The 11,639-nt window shown below is 36.9% G+C and overlaps 1 protein-coding gene and 1 pseudogene across 1 annotated transcript; one reads left to right on the top strand and one right to left on the bottom strand.

Moving 5' to 3' along the window:
* Positions 1-6,905: 6,905 nt before the first annotated feature.
* On the bottom strand, positions 6,906-8,357 carry LOC118574771 (cyclin-D-binding Myb-like transcription factor 1). The gene has a single exon (XM_036175657.1). The coding sequence runs from the start codon at positions 8,355-8,357 to the stop codon at positions 6,906-6,908; it is 1,452 nt and encodes a 483-aa protein (XP_036031550.1).
* A 2,520-nt stretch (positions 8,358-10,877) lies between these two features.
* Positions 10,878-11,273, top strand: LOC118573616 (annotated as a pseudogene).
* Positions 11,274-11,639: the final 366 nt, after the last annotated feature.

Raw genomic sequence — 11,639 nt, 5'->3', positions numbered from 1 at the left:
TCTTGAAATAACAGTAAAGAGATATATATTTATATGCCAGAGACACTTATGCATAGCTGGCCAGCAGAGAGTAGACAACTTACAAAACACGAATTATTTATATACTAACAAAAAGTGGCATGTACTTTGTTTGAAGTTCTATGAATCTTTGTGGTATATGTCACATTTGGACAGAAGTAAATGGTACCAACATGATGATTGGTGAGGTGGAGGTGCACAGGACAAAGCCATAGACCTGGCTGGGGCAGCCATGTGGAAAGACTTCAGGATCTACAATGTCTATTAGTTCTGGGCCATGAAAGTAGAGTAGGAAACACAAGCAGATATTAAAGATTGTACTGAATGTCTTTAAAACATCAGCTGGTTCTAAGCCAGGCTAGAGGGGACTTCACCTGACTCCACACTGAGTTTTACATGGTAGAAAGATGACAGGTGTCACTAGACTTCAGAGTCTTGCCAGAGAAACAGCAGCTAAAGAAAGAAAGGAAATCCACAAACTGTAATCTGTTTCTGTGGAGCCTCAGTCATGTTATGTTGCCATTATGAAAGGCCTTGCAATGCAGATTCAAAGAGGATATTAGGATATATTGCTGCTACTAAGAATTGTTAGGGAATATTATTTTAACTGGGCACAGATGTGTTACATTTGTTTACACTGCAAAATATTTGTTTAACTGTGTAAAGGTGTGTTACTTTTGTTTATGTCGCATTTGTTTAGTTATGAAAAGCTGTTTTACCTTGCCTGCATAAGGTACCTGATTGGTCTAATAAAGAGCTGAACAGCCAATAGCTGGGCAGAGAAAGGATAGGTAGGGCTGGTGGGCAGAGAGAATAAACAGAAGGAGAAATCTAGGATTGAGAGAAAGAACAAGAGAAGGAGGAGGAGAGAATGGGGAGACACAACCGGGGCAAGACTCCAGGCAGATGTCAGCCAGCCGGGCATAGAGAAGCAGTGAAAGTAGGACATCCAGAAGACAGATAAGAAGCCCCAAGACAAAAGGTGGAAAAAGAGAAACAGGTTAATTAAAATTAAAAGAGCTAGCCAGAAATATGTCTAAGTTAGGCCAAGCATTCAAAACTAATGATAAGTCTCTGTGTCATGAGAAAGCCAAGTACAAAGAAACATATTAGGATTACAAATGCCATGGACAGAAACCACAGAATGCCGAGGGCTCTGTAGTAGGATTAGATCCAAATGTCAGAGTTGGGGTCCTTTCTTGCAACTCTCTTAGGAAGGGAGGGTTTATAATAGGAGTCTGTTGTCAGACTTTTATTCCTGGCCTAAAGCAGAGAAGCGGGTGATGAGCAGGATGTGTGGTCACTAGCATATCTGTGTTATAATCTCACTACCAAGTGTGGTGGTTTGTGCAAAACTTGTCCCTCATAGGCCCAGGTATTAGAACACTTGGTCCCATTAGTAGTACTGTTTGAGGTGGTGATGCAGACTCCCTAAAGAAAGTATCACTGGGAGAAGGCTGTGAAATTTATAGACTCTCTCCACTTCCATGTCACTCTCAGCTTCATGGCTGTGGTTAAAGCTGTGATCAACCAGGTTCTGGCTCTAGTTGCCTGCCACCATGTCTTTTATACTCATTACAGGCTCTCCCTCAGGAACCATAAACCATAAATAATTCTTTCTAAAGTAACTTGTCATCACATGGTCATGATGTTTTATCACAGTGATGAAAATTAACTAGTATACGAGTTGAGAGACCTGACAACTGTCAGAAATCCTGAAACTGGGAAATAGCTAGTGTTGCACAGACAATGTTCTTAGTCTCTGTGGATATCTGTGAGAGGGAAGGGCTATTGCAGTACTGTGGCATGGGCAACAGTCTGGTTTATATTTTAACACTATAGTGAAGGTACTGTATCTTTGTAGTTAGGGTAAAAGTCTCTTGATAAAATTCAATATATGTCTTAGGATCACCACATGCAGTCCAACACTAAAGATTGAGGGATACATACATATGATTGTTTCATTAAAATAATTAAGGTATATCTAAATATGATGAATCTTAAATTAGTAAACTTTACATCTGTAAATTATACAGCCAAAATATAGACTTAATATCCCAGAAATCCCAGTCAAAATACAATTAAGCAAATATACCAGCTAAAATAGTGAAACAAAATGAACACATCATTCTTCTTTAAAAATTTTATATGATTATTTTGCTTACAATATGTGTATGCCTGGTGCTCATTGAAGCCAGAAGAGGATGTCAGATCTCCTATACTTTGACTTAGAAATAGTTGTAAGCCACCACATTGGTTCTGAGAATTGAACCTGTGTCCTCTAGAAGAACAGCAAATGTTCTCAATCTCTGACCCAAAACTCCAGCCTACACTGCAAAATTTTACACTACAATTTTATTGATTGTACCAAGTTCTTGAACTACAGTTGTATTGAATGCAGTTTGTAAATGCTTTAGATTAAAATCTAATAGAAACTACAGATAGGTTTAAACCAAATAAACAAACAAACCAGCTAGTATAATAGCATTAAAAACATTTACTTATTTTTAGGGTTTTTGTTTGTTTTGTTTTATATAATAGCAATCTCTGCATTTAGGAGCCCTAAATTATTGACACTACAAATTTGGCTATAGGACATATTCTGTATGCTTATCTTACAAATGTCATCTCCCAAAGCAGGAAGGAAATTTCTGTTTACTGTTATCCATGACTCAGGCAGCAGGTACACTGAACCTTCCCTGGCTAGATCCCAGGCATGAAGAAGTGTATCATTTTAATGCACAAAGGAACCACTTCCCAATACACCAGCTTATGGCATGGAGAGTTAGTATCAGGTTATATTATTTTCCTCCTGAAGATTTGGAGTTTTAGCACATTTTCTGAAACACAACACATTATTTAACAAGTCTGACACTTGTTAATACTGTAAAGAATTAAATCTACCTCTAGGTAGATACATGTCCTATATCCTCCCTTAAGAGTTTCTGCAAGGAGAAAGTCCTAGACCAAACTTAGACACCACTCCTGTGAAGGTAGGTTGACCTCAAGATGATTTACTTTCACTCCACAATTTCCTGAGTCCTAGGGAAGTCCTTATGAGCCACCAGATGGTTTGCCTGGGTCTGTTACCTTTCTAAGTTCTTACTGGGAAAGTCAGAATTATTCATTTTCTTCTCTTTGTCTTTTTTTTAGATGCTAGACAAAACTCAAGCATGCTTTTATGCTCCATAACTAACTCTGAAGATCCATGCTCTTTTTCTAATGTTTCGCTCCCTGCCAACTTCTGGCTGCCTGCCACTGTTTGACTGACCTCCATGCCAGTTCATCACATTAATTCTCCTCCTATGATTTCAGTTCTGTGAGATTTACAGCTTGTCTGCTCTGAGATTTTTCTTTACATCACCAATAAATTCTCCTCAAATTCTGTTTGAGTCTGTTTCTCTGTCCTTGAGAGTTCTTTCTAAAATACTTTTATTAGTAAAACTAGGAACTCGATGAAGTGACCCCAATTTCTCCAGTATAAGATGATTTCTCTGTCAAAGCTGCCAAGAATTTTCAGTAACACTGATTTCCTACCTTTTAAATATTAACTATAAGAGAACCAGTTCTTATTCCTGAATCCCTAGATGGCATCAATTTCAAAATAAACCTTCTGTTTTATTCACAACAGGTTCCTAGTTGTAGATATCAAAATAGGTCACAGACTTTTTAATATTTGAAATGTACTATATTTTTGCTAAGACCATATTGTATAAAGTAGTGCATTTTCAGTCTGGGCAGTGCCTTCTGCAACTCTATTTTACAAACAGATTTGACTCTGTTTTAAGGGGAAAGTATAACTGAGGCTATACTTTGGGTAGTCCTCAAAACTGCTCCATCCTTTCAGCTCAGACAGATTAATGACTCATTCCTGTGAGTATAAAGAAAGCCATCTTATATGACAGTTGAGAAGACTTGGAACTGTATATTGAAATATTATCCTGGCATATTGGCTCCAAAACATATTGCACACACCAGATTTTAGGAAAGGGTGTAACTCTCAGTCCTTGATCCATGAAGTGATGGACATGTTACACTGAAATGTCATGGATTTACCACAGTCTAACATCTGGAACCTGGTATGTGCACCAAGGACTGGGGTTCCCCCAGTCAGATCTGTTCCTATGTATTAATGCAGCCTACTCACTGCTTTAACATGTCTGGACCCTGCTCAATCTTATCACTTTGTATTTTGCAGCATTACTCTGAAACATGACACCAAAAGTTTCCTCCAACTTCTCCTCCTGACACTAGTCTGGTTCATTATCTATTGAAACAGACTTTGTTTAGATCAATTCAGAAGCATTTTGAACTCTGTTGTAGCCACATTAACCTGTATTATTCATTCTGTAACACACACACACACACACACACACACACACACACACACACACACACGATAGGTAGATAGATAGATAGATAGATAGATAGATAGATAGATAGATAGATGTATATAGATAGATAGATAGATATAGATATATATAGATTGATTGATATAGATATTGATATAAAGAGAGAAAGGAGAAAGATATAGATATAGGGGTGGAATAAAGGAATTTCCATTTGCCTCAGATAAGATACCAAGTTGGCAGATGAGTTCTAGGGAAACACATGGCTAAAATTATTTTCAGTTCTCTAAAAGAGTAATTTTATTAAGATAAGGGTATACCCTACTCTAAGTTAGTCTATGGTATATAACAGTGAATTTTCAAGCAATGCATTGTTTGTGGAGTATAGGGGAGGAGGCTTCTCCATGTGTTTCATCTTTCTTTTACAGATACTTCCCTCCAATACTGACTCAATGAGTTATAGGTATCTCGGTGGCAACCCAGTGCTGACTTAGACTTTTGTTTTAATTGTGAAAGATCTCCATGTTTGAGTTACTCTCCAAGAATTCCACATAATTGTTCTAAACATCCCTTCATGCAGAAAGATGTTTTCAGCAAACACAGAAAAAAGTATCTTAAACTTTAGCATTGTAAGGCAGATAGTTTTATTCACCTTAACCTGAACACACACAAATAGTTCCCTATTCAACCAACACTTCTTATGCTGTTTGTTTTGTTAATGTGAAGTAGTTAATTTTGCTTGTAATTATTTCATCACAATCAAATTATTTAAATAGACTTTTGGATAACTTTGATAGTAATCATGGCAGTAAGAACCTAGAAGTCGGTTTAGGCATAAGCATTGGGAATGACCACTATTCTTTTTCTTTTATTACAGATGGAAACTTTGTCTTTGAAATCGCCATTCATGTGGCACATTGCCTGATGAGGGTACAGTACAAGCTCTCTCTCTCTCTCTCTCTCTCTCTCTCTCTCTCTCTCTCTCTCTCTCTCTCTCTCTCCCTCTCTCCCTCTCTCTCTCAGGCAAACTAAAACACCCTCAATTATACTTTTTGTGTATTTGGTATAGTAAGAAGGACATGTAATAAAAGGTTCTGGTCATCAGATACAGGCAATGTACTCCTTTTCTCATTTAGTTTCACTACTGTATGCTAACTGAAAACTAATAAGTGGCATTAGATAAGAGGTGAAAACATCTTAGCTACTGGTGGGTTTGGTTACTAATTCATATTCCCTTTAAGAACAGCAAAATTGTGAATTTTCATTACTCACTTTCTACTTTTTTTTCTGCCGAAATCAGCTCAAGCTGCCTGCAATGAGCTAACCATTAGTTATTGCCACAAGGTCACCTCCAAAGTCCCGCCACTGTTTATGTAACCAATAAGTACTGAACTATATTGTTAGGACCTCTTTGAAATGTAATCAATCCTCACAGAGGCTGGATAAAATACCATGACTAAACTACATACATGAGTATTACTGCAGTTGACCTTTGGTAACTTGAAAACTTTCCAAGAGCTATGGTGAAAAACATTCCTTCCTGGTAATATTCAATGGGGATATGTGCAATAAAACTTCTCATCATTCACTCATTTACAGGCTGTCATAAAACTGGATCTCAGATGTACTAAAAACAGTAAAAAAAAAAAAAAGACATAGTCTTAATGTTCATAGCTAACCCACTGTAGCTATGTGAATCAGGAGATTATAAAGTAAAGTCACTTGGGCATTGTTCCTGTTCCTCTGAAGATACAATAACACTTCTTTGGCATTTTGCTTGTTTCTGAAGATAGGCTAGTAATATTTTAGCAAGTCCAATATCCTTGAAGTCTATAGAAACAAAGCTGCCCAAAGAGGATCCAATCGATACTTGCTGTTTTCGATTATAAGATTTGCTAGTACTGTAAAAGGCAAGACAGGTTTATCCCATGCCTTGATAGAGTCAGGTAGTAAAGGGGCAAAAAGTGTGATTTTGTTATCACTTGTATAATGCTCTTGCTCTACTGTGGTGAGTGACTCAATCCTCAGTAACTCAAACATTGGATAAATCTGAGTAAATTTCTTATTCTTATGGCTGGTGTCATGGAATTCTTCTGCTATAATCAGCACAGTTCACTAGCTTGGGTCTCTGAATTAAGAAACACGAACATCACTAAATGATGGCTGCAGAGCTATCTTAGCTGAAGAATTCTGTCAGGAAAATTGTCTGCTTTGAATACATTTGCAAGTCCATGAAAATTAGAACAATAGATGTCACTATTGACTGCCAATTCTGCTTGGGATATGAAAAAAGTAATGTTATTTTTCTCAGCTGTTATAGTGATGATTCTGGTGTATGGCACTCCACATATCATTGATTAGTGTTCAATAGATGTTCTGGGAATAGAAGATGAAATGTGATAGGTTAGGAAAAGAAGGTACAGCAGCCATTAGGTTGGAGTTTTAAAAAAAAAGGCCTTGACTTGAGCTTGTCTGAATGAAATAGGTCCAAGGTTAAGGAACAGAACATAAATGGAAAGAAGGAAGAATATCAAATATCTATTGTGGGCCACTGGGTGGGGTTATTGTTTCAGAGTTAACAATAGCCACATATGTTGAATCAGGGACGATCTGGAGTGTAATTTGCAGTCCTGTCATGGGTACTGTACTCATGGATGTACTGTTATTATCTTCTACACCCATGACTCCAAAGGGGACTTGTTGAACACTGATATCAGGGTTGCTATCTGCAACTTCAGATCCTGATTTATTCTCCCAAAACATGAGGCTGGCATTTTGGCTCTCATATATTTGTTGAAGACATTTCACTAGGACTGGGAATGCAAAGTCCTTATGGTTTGTAATTTGCCTTTTGATGGTCCACCATTTACTACGCAGCCATTGTGGTGAACGAACACTTTTCCATCCTTTAGCTAAGTCATCCCAGTGAATTTCATTTTCATCAGCTACATTAAGCTCTGCTAGCATGTGAATGAGAGTGACTTCATCTTTCCTGGTCCACTCAATCCCTCCAGTCTGTTTCCAGTTCAGGTTGTTGAGCCATTTAGCACGACACTGCTTTGCTGAGCGAGTACCTACTCTTTGAGCCACTGTTGCCCAACACACACCATGTGTGACCTTCTCATCCACCTCAGTGTGTGTCAGTTCGTGAACCACATCTCCGAGAATCCGTTCTTCTTCTTCAGTCCATTTCCCCGTGTTACAAGTATCCTTCAACAGTCGGCACCGGTCTTTGACAGAAGATGGACTTCTTCCCATGGCAGCACCTATTGTTATCCAGTCATTGCCATGCTGTTGCCAGAGCTCCTTGAGCTTCTGAATTTCTTCAGGGGTGTACTTTCCCACATGGTTTCTGTCATCATACATTCGGACCACTCTTCTATAAACTGAAAACAAAGGCCGATTCAGACCCAATGATATAGTTTTGTAGAAATCTTTTCTTTTACCTTTTGACATCTTAAAAATGATTTCTGCAGCATTCTCTATTCCATGTTCCTTCATATAACGTTCAATGTTGTTCATCAAAATATCTGTTTCTTCCTTGGACCACATCCCCTGCTTCCATTTATGCCCTTGTCTGGTTAGCTTATCTTTATCTTCTTTACCTCTTAACCATGCTTGGCTAACGATTGACTCTTGTGCACTAGCCAAGGGGAATTCTTCATCTGGTTTGTCATCCTGTAAAATCTGGAACTGCATCATAGTTCCCTCAGTAATCTCTTCACCTGCCACCTCTGTGGCTGTAGTTGTGTCCAAATCAAAGCTCTGCTCCATTTCTGGTAGTGGGAGTGAAGCAGCTGGCATGTAAGGAGTTGAATCATCCTCTGTGGACAAACAAGGCCTCTTATTCTGAGGTTCAGTAGGGTTTTCCATTTCACCAGCTTCATTCTGAAGGCAAAGAATGAGGTTCCTGTCTGTGTCTTCAGTAAGTAAGACAGAGCTCACAATTTCGACTGTTACTGGCTCTGTACCCTCTTCAAATGCACTCATCTTCAAATCTATTGACAGGCTAGATCAGCTACAGCATTTCTCATAGACTCGAGTCACTTTCCCTTAAGCTGGATAACATAAAAGTGATGCAATCTGTTTGACACAGGTGATCACCAGTTTATACAGAGCTGGTGAGTATGATGAACCACTGGAATTACTTGCCCATAAAGATGCTTGATATGTTGGCCTTATCTCTTCTTCTAGTCTAGTTGTCAATGTTTGTTAGATGATAAATCTGAGAGCATAGGACAATTTCAAGAGGCTCCAATGTAATTAAGCTTGGAAACTTCAGAGAACTGCTGATATATCTCAATATACACTACAATGCTGAAAGATAAAAAATGTTAAATATTTATTAATTGAATCTTAGAAAGATTTTATATTATCATTGTAGTTCTTTCATCAAACAAATACAAAAACTGAAACAAACACTGGAATGTCATTGTTTACATGGGATTATAGAGTAAATCAGAAGACATCTTTCTCAACTGAAGTTCCAAATATAGGACAAATTTAGACATTAAGATTTCTCCACATAATGTTAATTCCATAAAATGTAAAAAGCTTGCCAGTGACTTCCTGAAAAAAGTAAGTCTGACTTTCAGAATCTGAGGATCCTCATAAAATAAAAGCTTACAATATTATATAGTGTAAGCACACTAAAAGGGAAGAAGTCATTTAAATTGTTTCGCCAGGTGTTGGTGGCATACGCCTTTAATCCCCGCACTTGGGAGGCAGAGCCAGGCAGGTCTTTGTGAGTTCAAGGCCAGCCTGGCCTACAGAGAGAAATCCAATAAAGGCACAAAGCTACACAGAGAAACCCTGTCTTGAAAAACCAAAAAAAAAAAAGAAAAAAAATGTTTCATGAACGGCTTACTTGGTACCAAGTTCATCAGAATACTCAAAAGCTTATTTTCATTTAACCTGTGGACTTGGAAGGATACAAGAGCATTTTGTTTTTAATTAATGTGCTTTGCACTAATAAAGAGCATACATACACCAAAACACTCAGAAAGTGGACAATACTTAAAAGCCTTGTTGTTTGACAAATAACATCACTATGAAAAGTTAAATGTATGTTAATTGTATTTGATGTTGATTTAATATGAAAAATACTTCCTTATGTAAAAGAAAATGACCTGCATATTGAGTCTTATATTTCACTATCATTATCCTGTTGTTAATCACATTCCTCTGTGTGTGTGTAAATGTCTTTCCTAAAAATAGTAAATTAAATTATCATAAAATTTCAAGTTTTTTCTGAAAATGTTTACATGGGGTTCAAAACTAACTAGGATGAGTGCAATAGCTTTTCTTCTTTGTTCAGTACTCATATATGGACATTTAATGATTTTATATGGTGTTGTCTTCTGTTTTGTCTATCATGTTCGAAGACGATAATTTTTTACCATTGTCTATGAATGCCATTTGCATTATCAGTCTTCATAATATATTTTATATATTGTCTATTTGTCCACTAGCACTTTATATTTAACATTATTTTTATAATTTCAATTTCCACTTATCATTTGAGTGAAAGAAATCCTCAATATTTTGTACTATATAAGTCAGTGTGAGAATTTGTATACTATACTTATTCAAGTTATTGCTCCAATATTTTCAAATCTGTGGCAGAAGAAAATTCTAATGAATTTTCTTGGAGTTTGCAACTTGACATTGACACCCAACCAAATTTGGAACATCCTTATAGTAGAGATGTTAGATCTTTATAACATGTAAATGATTTAATCTACTCAAAGTATAATATGAAAATTTTATGGTAGTATATAATACAAAATCATAATATATTTGTGTAAAGAATAAATATCCATATTAATTCCATTTATATTACTAAAATAGTATTATTCACAGTGGCAATAATAATATTGGACTAATTTTTAATTATGTATTTGGTGGTATGGTGACACAAGAGATTACTCTATTAAGGCCTCAAAAAAGGTTAATTAGAGTATAATAGTTTATAGATGAACCTGCAACATGTACAGAAGTTGAGAGTGAAGGAGATTGGTAACCTGTTATGAGTAAGCTGAAAGACAGGCCTGGGATGGCTTTCATTTTTTAAGGGAAGTATACCTAGGAAACTTATAATTCTAAAATAATCTGACCCTCATCTTGAAACATTGGTTTGAAATACTAGGATTGGCTTAGCTTCAGATAATATGCACACAGTTGTTAAATATAAATTCAAATGTGAAAGTAAACATAGTATAATTGCTACAAAGATGCTATGAGATTAAATATATGTATGATGAAGTCTTAGAATGAAAACTTAAAAGAAAAATATTGTGCTATATGAGAAAAAACTAGTGAAAGTCAGAACATGAAAATAATTACGACAGAAGAAAAAAATCTGGCACTAAATGTATACATGAGGAATGACACTAGTATGTTGTGAAATGATTTTATGAACAGACACTTTACAATTTCATTTTTATTGTCAACTTGAAAAAAATCAAGAGTCCCTTTCTGCCATCTTTCCGCACCTGCACCACAGTGCACATGAATGTCCTGGCTGTTGCTCTCAAGCGCATAAACAATGCTGAGAAGAGAGGCAAACGCCAGGTCCTCATCAGACCCTGCTCCAAAGTCATCATTAGGTTTCTAACTGTGATGATGAAGCATGGTTACATTAGTGAGTTTGAAATCATCAACAACCACAGAGCTGGGAAAATCATCATGAACCTCACAGGCAGGTTGAACAAATGTGGAATAATAATAATAATAATAAGCCCTGGATTTGATGTGCAACTCAAAGATCTAGAAAAATGACAGAACAATCTGCTCCCATCCTGTCAGTTTGGCTTCATTGTACTGACAACCTCAGCTGGAATCATGGACCATGAAGAAGCAAGACAAAAGCACACAGGAGGAAAAATCCTGGAATTCTTTTTCTAGAGATGTAAAACATGTTAATAAGAAAGCCTCCATGGACTGTGAGAAAAATCAAGAGTCACCAGGGAAGAGTGCATCTAAGATACTGCTCAGAAAAGATTCTCCTATTGACAAGTCTTTGAGATAGTATCATGAGTGATGATTTATGTGGGATGATCCAGCTTACTGTGGGCAGTGCCAATGCTATCCTTATGGCCTTATTATAAACAGGAAAGGCTGGTTGAGACCACTGTGACCTTCTTAAGGAACACATTTCCATTCCTGAGCCCCCTTTCACATACTCACTTCATGTAGGAAGCCCCAGTTTATTCTACCAGCCCTATTCATCCCCAAAGAACAACCCTGTCTCCAACTTTAGTCATGGAGCCT

This window comes from Onychomys torridus, chromosome X, assembly GCF_903995425.1.
Source record: "Onychomys torridus chromosome X, mOncTor1.1, whole genome shotgun sequence".
NCBI classification, from domain to species: domain Eukaryota; kingdom Metazoa; phylum Chordata; class Mammalia; order Rodentia; family Cricetidae; genus Onychomys; species Onychomys torridus.
This window is presented reverse-complemented; position numbering and strand designations above follow the sequence as displayed.

What these genes read in the sequence shown, in the direction of transcription:
- LOC118574771 (XM_036175657.1), bottom strand. Translation starts at nt 8,357, where the DNA reads ATGAGTGCATTTGAAGAGGGTACAGAGCCAGTAACAGTCGAAATTGTG.